Here is a 14,918-nt window from a genome sequence, read left to right on the forward strand (position 1 = left end):
GGGGGGGGGAGGAGAGGGAATGTGTGCCCGCTGCTTCCATGGCCCAGTTTTGAACAGGCCGCGGCCCAGGGGTTGGGGACCTCTATATTAAAGCATCAACACTGACATATCAATAGGTAAGTTAATAAGATATCTCAGTGTTTGTTAACCTTGACAACTTGAAGATGGGTGGACATCAACTCACAGAATCCCCCAGCCAGCCAAGCAAACCCCAATTGCCTTCAATTTTCAATTTGAATTCTAAGAACTCATTGCATAATTAGATAAGCTTGTAGCCCTGTGCATATATATTTCAAGGAATTCTTTGTATGATAAATCATCTGTGGATATATTTTAGTACCCTTGTTCCAGCTGTGCTTGAAAAGCAGAAAGTAAGCATTTTCTGCAAATAAAGTTTCTGTTTCTAAAATTTACTATTATATTTACATCAAGCCTTCCTGCTCAAACAAGCACTCAAGATGTATTATAAGAATAAAAAGCTAGCATTTATTTCAAACAGGCCCATGCAGGGTCCACTAGCTTTCATTAAAGCCCCGGGTGAACTTAAGAACAGAACTCAGAGTTAATCAGTATTCACCTGTGGCATCATAAAAGTTCAAAGCACGCATCTTTCATTTGATGTTAAGACAACTGGTAACCTCAGAACATTTTGGATCCAGCATTATTTAGAAGTTGTACATCTTAAGTCATTTAGCTCCAGTTGTCACTGTTTTATGGAACCCACACAACTATCTCTAGCAGCACATTTATTCATTGCACACAACTGATCTTATGTTACACCTTGAAAAAAATTGATGGCCATGTTGTTCTCTCAGTAACCCATGAAATAGTAATGAAGGAATCGAAGAGCACATGACCCTGTCTCAACTACTTCATAGTGCAAACTGAGAACTAACCATCTTCCACGTAGCTTAAGTTCATGGGTATTTTCCAATAAGTCAATAATTATTGATTATAATAAGACTCTTAAAAAAGTTCCGAAAGGTAGAGATTCCAGATAATAAACAAAATAACTTGTTATTCAAAGAGTTTAACAATCCTCTTCTTCGGAAACAATAAAGGAGTTTTAAGTTTTTTCAGCTCACCACCTGGGAACGATTTATAAAAGATTAAGAACCGATACTATCATAATACAGGTGACTCTGAAACACTGGAGGGCTAGAAGATTGTCTTACAGTATCAATTTATCTGCTGCTTTTTATTCTGGGTTGAGCAGTTTTGTACCACCATAGTGGTACTGTCTCTGAGACAGTAAGAACTGCTTGTTCAGGTTAAAGCTCTAACAACAAGCTTTTTCCAACCCATTCTTGTAGACAACACAAAGAGATCAGTAGAAAAACAGCCATACTTTACTGGCTCCCAAACCTATTCTATACAGATTATTTTGAAAGTGGAGGATTTAAAGAAGACCAGCTCTTCTAATAAGCCAGCTGAATGCATGTACATCAATGTATGTACATTAATATACCATTAGCATACTGCAGTGGCTCAGGTGCTGAGTTAGATTGAGGAAACTCATATTCAAATTCCCTATTTCACTATAGTGATTACTGGATGGACTTTGACTAGTAACACTCAGCCAGATTGAGGTAAGGTAATTAAGAGCAATTAGGAGGAACCTCTATGTAAACTTTGAACCTTTAGCAAAAATAAATGCAATGAACCAATACACAACAAATTTCATGTCACTTTATATAATACTGTTATCTGGCATAGGCAAAAAATGTTAATGTATCCATCTGACAAGCACAATTATATCAATATAGGTGGGCTCCACATACTAAGTACTAGTGGAAATACTTGACTGGACAGTGAGATATTGTTGGACTCAAAATCCCAGCAGCCCCAGCCTGGAGCTCATGAGAGTCTCTGCACGTTCTAAAGAGCAATAAGTCAAAAAGCACAAAGCTGTCACCGGTAACTTGAAACCATTTTTTACTGGATTATATTATTAATAAATTTGTTATGGCCACCCATTCTGGACAGTTTACATCAGACTGTACAATTTTAAAAAAAAACTCTCCCTTTTTACAATCTGTAATCAGATGGAGCTGAGTGTTTGCTGGCCGGATGCCCTTCCTGACGCCACACAGAAGTTTGCAGAAGATATTTTTTTCTTTGTGCCTTAGGAGAGAAACATCAGCTGCTATCTAGGACTGAATTCTCTACCTTCTGAGTGGAAGGCGAGTTCTTCACACTAGGCCACCTAGCAGCTCATATCATACTATGCAATTAAAATAGCTTAAAGCAGAGGTTCCCAATCTTTTCTTCACCATGGAGCCCTAAAAATAACAAAAGCAACAAAGACAGGGCTCCACAAGGACACTTATCCCAGACTCGGAAACAGAGCCAGGTCTTAAGGGCCTTCTGGAACCAAGAGAGTAGGGGGGGACGGTGATGCTGTTCCAGAAGATGGGGGTAGCAACAGAGAAGCTGTGCTTCCTTAGTCCCACAACATAGCAGCATTTGAGGGGACTTGGCATGTCTATCTGGTTGTTCTGAGTAGACAGAAACAGAGATGGGTGGTCCTCCAGATAACAGGCCCCATGCCATGAATATAAAGTTTGGACAGAGGAAAAGCAAGAAAAAGTTTGAGGGAGTTACAGTCTGGGTATTAATTTTCAGCCAAGACCAAAGAAAACACAGACAAGACATGAAATGCTATTTAAATGAAGAGTGCAAACCAGAATAAACCTACAGCAATTAGAAAAGGAAGCAAAGTTAATTCCTGTCATTATAAACATCAAGAGTAGCACAATGCTGTTTTGTAAAGTGGTATTGGTTGCACTGTAATGCATACCTACCGAAGACACATCACTGCACAAAAACAGGGAACAGGACTGGGCCATTAACAATATTCCATTACTGTATTCCTAATGCAGGTTCACATGGGTTTCAAACTGTTATTATTGAAATTTGACTCAAATCGACTCAGACTTAAAGATCCTAGCTGAAACATGTTTAACACAGCACATGCTGCACCTTTGAAGGGTAATATAATTTAATTTGTACTGAGATTAGGAAAACGTTTGGAAAAATAATATGGCTGTCAGGAAATTCAGGACTGCTAATCTATAGATACCACAGAACAGAGTTCCCCAATCTTTCCGGCTTTCAGGACTGGGGGGGGGAGAGGGGATAATTCTGTGTGAGCAGCTGGCAAGTGTGCACGCACACAGCTCCATTTGCGCAAATGTCAGGAATGCACGCTGGCCACTCGCACAAATGGAGCACGTGTGCACACATTCGCCTGCTGCTTGCGCAAGTGTGGATGTGCGCACACTCTCACCCGCCGCTTCTGTGGCTCGGTTCCAAACCACTCATGGCCAAGTAGGGGGCCACAGCCCAGAGTTTGGGGACCCCTGCACTAGTCATGTATATATGCATATATGCATTTAAAACATTTATGTAGCTGCCTACCTTTCAACCAATTCTGGGCGGGTTAGTTTATTTATACCATTTATTTATTACTTCTCAAATAGTTATAGTCATATAGTCATAATATCCTAAGTATTCAAAATCAACACAATTCATTGCAATAAACTAAAAATGCAGTATAGATTGGAAATTAATTTACTGGAAGTTAAAGTACAGCTATAAATAAACTCAGAAAAGTTAGCAGGGTGGAATAACTATGAAAAGTCCAATTCACAGCTGGTGTTGTTTTAATAAAATCTTTACAGTATTTAACAGATCATCCAGAAGGAGGTAATGTCCATTAAATCCAAATTTACATATTTTGCTTCAATTTATATCTTTGTGTAATTATATCATAGTCATAAATATATCTTTGCAACTAAACCATTTATGGAATAAACCCTGTAATTAATAGATCCCCCTCAAATTTAACAGGCACCCAGTCTGTTAAATGGAAGTAGTCTCTGAAAGGAAAATATCTCCACTGAATCTGACACTTGCTAAACAGAGGACTATTGAACCCAGAGCTTATTCTATTTCTACAATTAATGATCATGCATAATTTGCTCCTTTATGTAGCCAGTTAACAAATACATAAAAGGAATTGAAAAAAATGGCTTAAGTTCAACAGGAAATGCAATTTTTGCAGGTTAGATCAGCTACTTGAAAATAGTTTCCTTGATTAACTGCAACAGAAAAAAGATAGTGTGTGTGTGTGTGTGTGTGTGTGTGGAGGAGACTGCCATTATCAATTATCATTTCAATTTTGCTATTGCATATTTTGTTTAAGTTTGTTACTGAATTTGAAAAAACAACTTTCCTTAAGAGACCTAAAATCATCATAAACTAATCAGTCCCTATGGAAGTTTTCTTGTAAGAATGCCTCTAGATTTAGTGGGAATACACCACAGCCCAGCCCTTGCTTAATGACCCTAAGTGGGACCAAAATTTCTGCCACTAAGCAACATGGTTGTCAGGCACTGACCATCACCTATTCATGATAAGGCAATAGGAAGGATTCCCCAGATTGACATGGAGAGTAGCTGTCAGCCTGCTATCTAATGACACAGCCCAAGAGTTAGATGCCATAGTTGCAGAGATACCAAAAGTTGTGATCCGGCATTTATAGAGAAACTCATAAGTTATTCCAGTGTTTCTGGAGGCAAGAACCCATTCCTGCAAAACAGTTCACCCATTTCCACATGACTTCTCTTCGTAGAATGTTAGGAATCGGATGGTCAAATAAAGTACCAGACCCTGAAGTTTTCTCTAAAGCAAGTCTACCATCAATTCACACACTGCTGTGAGAACACAGACCCATTGAACAGATCATGTCATCTGTATGCTGGATGAGTGCATATCCAAGCAGCTCCTTTTGGGAAGCTACCTGTGGGAAAACACTCACATGGAGGGCAGAAAAATATATTACAAACATACATTAAAGGTCTTCCTGAGGTTGCTTGACTAGACACGACCATCTGGGAAACACTGGCACAAAATTGCTCTACTTGGCTTGGCATCAACCATAAGGGTTGTCAAGCTTAAGAAGTAAGGCACGCTGTGGAAGCACAATATAAGCGTAAACTGCCAGTGCCACACCTGCAGTGTCTACACATTTCCCCAAGATGTGCCAGAACATTCCATGCCTAAATTGGCCTAACCACTCATCCTCGGGCTCACCACATTTAGCTTTAACATAACTAATGGTGTTAAAGTCTTTATCAATGATGATGGATGAACATCGACTCTGCCCCACTGTCAGCTGTGCAAGGCATCAGAAAGGCCACATGTGGCCACCAATGGCCTTGGGAAGGCTTCATGAGGCTTCAGGAAGGCTGCATGTGGCCAACAGCTGCCTCAAGAAGGGCCAGGCTGGGGGTGGGGTTGTCAGCAAGGGGAGGAAGTAAACTGCAAAATCAGCTAGGATCAACAGAGGGCAGGGTGGCAGGGGTATAGTGCAGAGGGCACAGCTGTGGGGGCAGCAGAGTACAGGGCAGCCAAAGGGCAAAAGTGTGGGAGACAGGCAGGTGGGGGGAGCCGACATGCATCCTGTGGTTGTAAATGCAGGTTTAGGGACCCAAGTGCCCACATTTTGATCACATGACTGCCGGTGCATTGCAACAATCACAACTTTGATGACCGGGCTTAAATACCATTTGTTCACCACTGTTGTTAACTCTGCACACTGAGTGAATGGTTGTTAAATAAGGACTACCTGTAATCAGTATCATCAGGAATTATTCTAATTCTAAAGTGGGAACATCAGGAAATGTTGCCATAGAGCAGGGATGTCAAACTCGCAACGTCACGTGACGTGTCGCGACATATTACTGTTAGACAAACCCATACCGTCCTCATACAAGCACTCCAGTCATTCAACCTCATACTCATAAAACTGAAATTTGCATATTCTACAGTCTACTGGGCTTCTTTAAAATATATGGAAAGACAACTCTAAATTCTGCATAATTCAACTTTAAATGGGCAGGAAATTAAAAAACAAATAAATAAGTAAATATGATAATGGTGGGTAAAAGAATTCTATACTTGGATCTTTTAGCCAATCCCCTCTCCTCCCTCCCTCCCTCCCTCCCTCCCTCCCTCTCTCTCTCTCTTTCTTTCACACACACACACACACACACACACACACACACACACACACACACACACACACACACACGTTTAGGATTTAAGTAATGGTTAACTTGGTTTTTGCTAAACATTCAGCTGTAGAACTTCTTAGATGAGGGATAATTTTTTAATGCTTTCCACTATAACATGGATGAATAATCTGCACTATGAGAGAATATAGTTATTCAACCATAACTTGAATAACTGTATTCTATTCAAAGGATCAAAGTAATGGATGTCTGCAGTGAGTACTATTTTTTTTTTTGCATCCTAACAGCAAAAAATTCACATTCAGATAATTATCAGAATACTTATTGAGACTCAATAGGAAAACCGCAGGGTGTAGCTACATGCCAAGAGAATATATCTTTTCTCAAAAAAAAAAATATGCAAAATGTGCTATCAAACTTGGCAAAAGACTACACAACAATATACTGAATTTTTTATCACAGACCTTAAGAATAGACAGGTTTGCCCTGGGGAAAAAAAAAGCTTTATTCTTATTTTAAAAAGGTCAGACATAGAAAAGAAATGAGGAAGAGGAAGAAAAGCAAGACTCTGCTTTCCAGTGGAGAAATAAGCACTTTGAAAAGCCTGAACAACTTGCCAGAAAGGTCACAGACCGTCACCACGATCACCTTACAGTGAAGCTGGATTGGACTGTACACAAATGCTACCATTCTGGTTTTGTGTTAAACAGACCCAACCCTACTGAATAAAGGTTTTAGTTTCATTGATCTTGAGGCACAACTGGGCGTTCTGCCAACACAGTTCTAAAAAAAAAAAAAAATCCCCTCTGTAACGGAAGAAGAAAACCAGCTTTGTTGAGCTGCTCCAACAGTCCCAGTTTTAAACACACCTCACATCTGGGTAAAATGTCCATTTCTGGAAATCAATGAACTTTTCAGATTGGTGGGCATCGCTGTGCAATAAGAACAGAATAAGGACACCTTTAAAGAAAACCTCAGGCTCGAGAAAACTATGTGACTTAGAGCAGTGTTTCTCAACCTTGACAACTTTAAGGCATGTGGACTTCAACTCCCAGAATTCCACAGCCAGCAATGCTGGCTGTGGAATTCTGGGAGTTGAAGTCCACATGCCTTAAAGTTGTCAAGGTTGAGAAACACTGACTTAGAGTCTTTGAAAAGTGCCTGTTTCAACCCAAGCATGAAACACAAATGGAAGAGGTTGTTTCATCCTGCCATAAACTCTGCAACAGGAAGAGATGTGGTCAATGTCAGGCTTAACTGAGCTTAAAAAAAAAAAAAAGACTTATGCACAAATTAAAACTAACCCTGGGCATTACCATTTCTTATCCATTACCATTTTAGGTTAATTTGTAATCTATGATATTTCTATGCTTGGAACAGGTGATAAATAACGTAACTCTTAAAACGGAAAGGTTTAAGCTACTTCTTACATAGCTATGAAATATACTTGTTTAAATATAATAAGGGAAGCAGGCATGGCGTATGAAAATCTTTATGACCCCCCTTAAGGACAGCTCCCGTCTTGGTCATGTGACCAGGAAGAAGGAAATAGAGGGGCTATTCTCAGCAGGCAGTCTGCTACCTCAACGAGTAAAGATGCGCTGCAGCTCCCAGCTCCCATTTTGGAACTTGATCTTTATTTTACTGTTTTCTCTCCTATTCCAAATTTTGTCCCTTTCTGCTGAAAATTTCAGAGTTAACCTGGGGGCAGACAGGACTCCTGATCCCCTTTATGTACTCTATTTCTAACGTACATGGGTTGGGGAAAGTAAATGTCAATGGGCTCTTCCATCTAAAATATTAAAGAATTATTTTCAGAAACCATGTGACTCCACCACTCCCAACTTCTAAATTATACCTTAGTTTTATGACCATCAGGCATATTTTACCTGTACCAGTTTTTCTCACAACTGAACACCTCCAAAACTTTCAGTTTCTATTTTCTATAAGCCCAATTAGCAAATCAGGAATAATGGGAACAGCTGTTTAAAGTTTCTGGAGGGTGGTTTGGAATAAAGGTTAAGTGTCAACTGTTCTCCAAACTTTCAGTTGGAAACCTTTCTCTGCCCGTTTTCTAAAAATCTTTAACTGGAGGTATCAAGATTTTCAAAAGAGGCCATGTGTATGTCAGGATGTGCTCTAATGTTATGGAACAAGAACTCCCTTTTGCTTAATAATTGGCACAATATGACAGATTATCTTTTCTGTGCTGTTCCTTTTTAAATATACAACATAAAACAAAAACGTGTTCTAAAACCAAACATAAGCTAGGAGTGATTTTTTTAATTAAATTTTCCAAAGGGAAAAACACTACACTATCTAGCATGGAAACAGTGATTTCTAATACAAATATATTTTATAAAATTTAAAAGCGATTTGCCCTTTGGGGTCAACTTACACTTGCAACATTATTTTATTCAGGAAGACTCCATCTGCTAGATTCATGTACACTGCAAGTTTGTCTTCGTTATCACTCCCTAGTAGTCCAAATGTTTTTACCTGCCAGAAAACACAAAATAAAACATTTTAGAAAATGCTTTCCAAAGATGAAACATACTTATTAATTTTGTTTTGGAAACTGCGTATTTATATGCATTTGAATTATAATTCAAGGGTTATAAACTCATAATGAAAATGGTTATCATACTCCTATTGGTGGCAAAAAAAACCTGGTTCTGTTAGGCTGCAAGGGATCCATTCTCCAGTTATTAACAGTGGTCTGAAGAATCCACATCTCCTTCTGTATTAGAACAGGAATCCCACTTAGCAGACTATTCAGAAATGGGTACTCTCCTTGCTATTTTACCCATGATATCTGCAGCTGTCTTAGTAGATGAGGTGAAGGTACACAAAAAGTTCCTATTTCTTTCACAGAAAAAGAAATGTCCATGATTATCTCTGCTATTTTCCCCCCCTTCAGTTCAATTATCTCTGATTCTCAGAGACTGCCTGGACATATCCCTGCAGTTTTCTTGGCAAGGCTTTTCAGGAGTGGTTTGCCATTGCCTCCTTCCTAGGGCTGAGAGAAAGTGACTGCTCCAAGGTCACCTAGGTGGCTTCATGCCTAAGGTGGAACTAGAATTCAGTCTCCCAATTTTTGAAGCCTGCCTGAACCACTATACCAAACTGATTCTCTATCTCTGCTATAAATCGATTCAAAATTCATCTGAACCAGATCTAGTTTTCTTCCAAGATCTTTGTTAAATTCATTTAAATTCTCTACACAGACCAACTGGTCCTTAAAAAGAATCTGTTTATCATGATTTTTTTTGCCAGCCACTATAAGCAGAACAATTCTGCTAAAATATAAACATGTTTGGTTTCTACCAATGTAACTTTGTAACACAGCACACACTTATGGTTACTTTATTAAGAGCTTCCATATCAGATTCTATAGAGGCCTGATCTATACATGTCACAACATGGAACATGGAACAAGAAGTCAGACTGAATTACTGAATTTTGGAGTAAGAATTTCCTGCACACAAGAACTACAACCAGGAAAAATGCACTTTAGCTAGTTCATTCACTATTGTGTATATTTTTATTGGGACTATTTAAGGGAATTTCAGTAATCTGTTATCATTACTTCTGCACCATGCAGTAAAATCAGGTTCAATCTGTAATATCGTTTGACTGCAAAAAGCAGAGCAAAAATAAAACCATGTCAGATTGCTTTGTTTTTCCTGTCTTCCCAGGGCATGACTATGCCGGTTTGATAAAGGCACTTTCTAGTTTTGCTGAAATCAAAGGAAGAAAGTAATATACATTGATAAGCCTGGCATCAGATGTAGCATATGCTACTGATTTATGCTCCCCTACAAATGTTCAAGTTTTGTATAAACACCTGAAAATTAAATGCCTATCCACACCTCACCATCCTTCCATCTGCTCCACCAATTTCAATATTTTCTTTTATAAAATCTATGGTGTCCTTAAAATGTGCTGGATCCCAGTACTAATCTCAGAAACATTTCCTCCTAAGTGGGCGCAATACAGCAATATACCTGTACAAGTAAAACTTTTACAAAGCGGCTAGCCCGTGGCACACAAAAATCGTATGTACAACGAGGAGGCATGCGTGCACACCCATGATTCTATGTAAGGAGAGACTGCAGGAGGTAGTATAAAGGAAGTTATAATCAAATACAGCCTTACAATAGTGTTCAAGCGCAATGTACATAATGACTAACCCCAAATCATTAATGATTTACACAAGATTTGTACATTTATTGAAATATTTTTTTCCCGTACAAGGTTTGATATAATCATGTATTTACAAAGCAGAAGCCTATCTACCGGTAGTTAAAAAAAAAAAGTGGGGGAGCTCCTCCTTTTAATCCTGTGCCTACACACCTTGCTGCTGCTGTGTTTCCAAGAAAACAGAAACCACTTTCTTTCAGAACCAAAAGGCGGACCTTCCAACAATACACAGCTCTTTGCTCTCTACCCTCCGTCTGGCTTTTGATCCGGCTAGTCCAACATTGCCAGTGAGTTACCGCATTGGCAATATAACTGACGGTCCGGGCAAACCAACTTTTCTAATTGATTTCCGCTCAAGTAACCGTTTTCCCCAGCACGTCCAACTAACTTGCTCCCACTCGGAAACCCAGAGAAAAAAGTCTCACCCAAACCAAGGCACAGTCGCCGCTCGGAGCCTGCCAGTCCCGATGCACCGGCCCCTCGCTTGGCCAGCTGGCCGGCCCGGTGCGCCACGAGGGTGAGGCGCTTTCCTCCCACCCCATCCCAAACTTTCTCTCTCCCCCCCCCCCCCCCCCCCCCCCCAGCCAAGCGCTCCGTCCGCCTTTCCTTCGCCGCCCAGAAAACGGTTCGGCAACGGCCAGGCCGTTTGGCAAACTCACCCAGGTCACCAAAGGGCTCTGCAGAAAGAGTTCCAGGAGCTCGGAAACGGTCACATCCATCTTGTCCCAGGAAAGCTCCGCGTTCGCTTCGGATCCGAAAGCCGGCGGCGGCGGCGGCGGCGGCGGCCGGGCAACGCTCAGCCTGGGAACAAAGGCGCGGAGCCCCCGGCCCAGAAGGAGTCGCCTGCTAGGGGAACAATGCGAGGTTCATCTCCTTTCCCCTCCCCCTGGGCGAGGGTGGGGAGGGACGCGCGAGCAGCGCCCGCCCGCCTTCCCCACTTTCTCTTCAAAAGGCCGCCGCCCGTTCACAACCTGCCGAGGGGCGAGGCGGGGGACGGTCGAGTAGTCGGCCAGCGGAGAGCAGCAACGGGACGGAACTGCTTTGCAACGCTTTCTGGCTTCTGGTCGCCGCGAGTAGTTTTTTTTTTTCCCGGTGGCGGCGAGCAGTGCAGCCGCCGCCGCCCGAGCGTTGCTACTTCGTTGGGAAGAGTAAAAGCGAGCTTTGGGCAAGTTTGTCTCTTTCGCTCGGAAAAGGTCGAAAGCGAAGGCGCGCCGGGGTTCGCGTTCACGCGCTCCGGCCTCTCCCCCCCCCCTTCCCCCCGTCTTACAAGGGCGATGGGATGGGCCGAGCGCTTAGAAGCTACTACCTGTAGGAAGGACGCGCGCTTTTCTCTTAGGTTGGAAACGGGGAAGGAGGGGGCAAGAGAGAGAGAGAGAGAGAGAGAGAGAGAGGCGAGCAGGAGGAGTCGGATGCGGGAGGGGGGGGATGTGAAGAAAAAAAAAAAGTTGATCGACGTGACGGGTTGCAAATGACAATCTGGGGAAAAGGTTTGAAGTGACCAATCGAAGTTGATGGCAGTCGAATTGGGCTGGAAAGGTGTTCAGCGTTCATGAAGCCCTTAGAGGCGGTTGGGGGAGGCGGGAGGGAAACAAACTGTGTACAGGAACTGTGGATCCCGCATGGAGGAGCCGCTCTGATCTTCGCGTGCGACGCGATCCCGGGAGCCCGCTTGCCGAAAGTTCGGGCAAGTCCCGGGTAGAACCGGCCATTTTCGAGTAAATGAGTCCCGCTACCGCACACACAAACACACCCAGAGAGCTTTGCATCAGGAGCCGAAAAGAGCGCGGGTGCCGCGGAGCTTGCCCTCGCGGGGAGGAAGTGCAGCCTCCGTGGCTGGCACCTTCCGACGGCTGGCCTCGCTGGGGGGGGGGGGGAGTCGGCTCTGTCCGGAGAGGAAAGGGGCGAGCTCCTCTGCGCCTGAAGGAACGGGTGGCCGGGGAGAGAGAGAGAGAGAGAGGACGAGTCTGGCTGCTTAATTGGGCAGCGGCCGGAGGAATCGCCGAGCCTCGTTTTCAGCACAAAAACCCACCATGGCAGAAGAAACATCGCCTCTCCCCCCGCCCCCCCCCGTGTCTTCCTTTGGCGCTCCAGGATGTTTTTCTTCTGGGCTAACTAAGGGCCTTTGCTAACCGCGCTGCAGCTTTAGGCTTCCCTATTGTGTTTAAACGTGAGCTGATGCCAAAAACGTCCAAAGCAGGAAAAAAAAGGGGGGCAAATGGGCAAGTGACCATTTAGAGATAGATAGAGGAGTTAAACTCACAGTCCTGGGAATAAATTTAGGGAGGGTGATGGAGAATGCAGATTATACAGTAGATGTTACTGAGACTGCAGCTCTTAGTGGTGGGAACCGTAAAGACAACATCCGGTTGTTTGGCTTTTTTGCTATCTTCCCTGAAGCTCGCTCCTAGTAGTAATTATTATCTCCAGAAATCGTTTTTAATAATAAAAATATATAAAAGTGTCTTAATAACTTGCTTTCTTCTTGTTAATATAGAATTTACTACTATTACCTACTACTATCTATCTTCTATAGGAGTAGTAAGATTCACATTTCAGTCAAGACAGTCAGCTAATGGAAGAAACTGAGACTAATACGCAAAAAAGGGATAATCATGGTTATATTCACACAATTACACTCCCTTGTGATCTATGGTAGTAATACAAATTTATCTTTGACATATGCTGCCCAGAGTCACTTGTTGAGATGGACAGGTGTAGAAATCAAATGTCTGGATTTGAGTAATACGCAGAATCAAAAAATGAAATTGCTTCATGCAACAAATATAAATTAGCTTGTGGTTAGGATATGGTAAAAACACAATGTAGCAAATATATTTATAAGGTTTTAATAGATTTAGCTGAAGCAAAAATAACTAGATTATCTCTTAGAACTCAAATGGACAGTCTTTTTAATTGAAAAGTCAATTACATGCAGGTTCTATATGATACCATAGATCAGAGTTTCTCAGTTTTGGCTATTTGAAGATGTGGCCAACTCCCAGAATTCCCTAGCATGGGAATTCTGGGAGTTAAAGTCCACACATCTTCAAGTGATTAAGGTTGAGAAATACTGCCATAGATGCTTTGCTTTAATCCTTGCAGGTTGACAACAACTACAAATAAAGTGCTCTTAGTGGTTTAGAACATCTGTCATATTTCCCCACACCTACATAGTAGATCACAAGGATTGCATTTGCTCAAACACAGGATAGTTAACATTGGTTTGCTAAATTAAATAACTGAGCTATAAACAGTTCACTTACTTTTAACTTAGTATATTGTATGAACTCATTCTTTTACTACTCTGGTACTGCTGAGAAGAATATTGGTGCTAAAAATAGAAGCTTGTCTAGGGCAAGCCTTCAACCCAAACTCATCATTCCAGTCAGTAGAGTTAATGACCATATTGTTTAAGTAAGAGGTATAATCTTCACACATCTGGAGGACATGAGGATGGGTTAACTATGTATGATTGCCCAGATATTTCAGTAGGAAGAAAGTCCTTTCCAATTTTCTTTTGACTGAGATGTTTAACCTCTGGAAGCATAACAATTAACAGGGAAGTTCAATTAGTGTTTGACTTATTGGTTGTTGGGATACAGTTCAAATGTTCCGTATTTTGTCCTCCTTTCTGACCTCTCCCTTAAAATTAGCTGATAAGAACAGAGATGTATTAATTTCACTTTTGAAAACTTAGATAAAAGTTTCTCAACCTTGCCAAGTTTAAGATAGGTAGGCTTCAGCTCCCATTATTCCTATAAACAAATGCTCTTACCACTACTGTATAAATTACAATCCACCCAGTGGCTTTGTTACAAATGTTTTCAAAAGATATTTTGATTTAATAAAAATATAGCATAAATTAAAAGTATATTCATTTGAAATATTTTTAATTACTGTAATATCTAGCCAGATGTCTTTAGAGGAGAGCTTAAAAAACAAGGTGTCATGACTAGCAGAAAGCTCTGCTCCTCCCCCAACACCTGGTATCCTGCATGCTGGCTGGGGAATTCTGGGAGTTGAAGTCCACACTTCTTCAAGTTGCCAAGGTTGAGCAATATAGTTTGACTGAAAAAAAAAAGGTTTTAAAAGATGGAGTAAAGGCATTTGGGGGAAACTATGTACTGAACAGGTGGGTAATTCGTTACTGGAAGCTGAGAACAGTGTATTTTTCTTCTCTTAATAAATACATGCTAATCAAATAGGAAATCACTTTCTTTGTATAGTCGTGACCCTGAACACATTTTGCCAAATCAGTAGTGTTGGGAATTTGAATCTGCATTATTTTCCACAAGTGCAGTGAGACAGCCAGACTTCTAACATTTCAGAGGCACTATTGTGTATGCATATCCGGAAATAGTTGCAGCTTTGGAAATTGTAGTCTAATTGACAATCAGGAAATGCCTGTATATACAAGTGGACTGTGATGAGGTATTATCAGCTAATTGTTTGCCTTATTTTCAAGTTTATGCTTAGTTTTGATTGGTGGAACTGACATTTTTTAAAAGAAGGAACTCGCCCCACAGCAGTTTTATAAATTATTGTTTTGCAGGAAAGAGGGCTGTTGCTTTTACCACATTGCTATTTAGCATTGAGTTGCCTAAATGAGGCAGGAACTTTAATGACAAGTTTGGCAGGCACTGTATTAGGCAGGGGTCTTCAAACTTGGCCCTTTTA

The 14,918-nt window shown here is 41.4% G+C and overlaps 1 protein-coding gene across 1 annotated transcript in view; it reads right to left on the minus strand.

Moving 5' to 3' along the window:
* CCDC88C (coiled-coil domain containing 88C) overlaps window positions 1-10,976 on the minus strand; it is a 93,782-nt gene extending 82,806 nt beyond the window's left edge. The window contains exons 1-2 of the mRNA XM_015826681.1: window positions 10,901-10,976; window positions 8,437-8,537 (exon numbers count right to left, since the gene is read on the minus strand). Coding sequence (XP_015682167.1) covers window positions 8,437-8,537; window positions 10,901-10,960 — 161 coding nt within the window. The 5' untranslated portion in view covers window positions 10,961-10,976. The remainder of the gene's footprint in view (window positions 1-8,436; window positions 8,538-10,900) is intronic.
* Window positions 10,977-14,918: the final 3,942 nt, after the last annotated feature.

This window comes from Protobothrops mucrosquamatus, unplaced genomic scaffold (genome assembly GCF_001527695.2).
Source record: "Protobothrops mucrosquamatus isolate PMUCROS unplaced genomic scaffold, P.Mucros_1.0 scaffold_211, whole genome shotgun sequence".
Lineage (NCBI taxonomy): Eukaryota > Metazoa > Chordata > Lepidosauria > Squamata > Viperidae > Protobothrops > Protobothrops mucrosquamatus.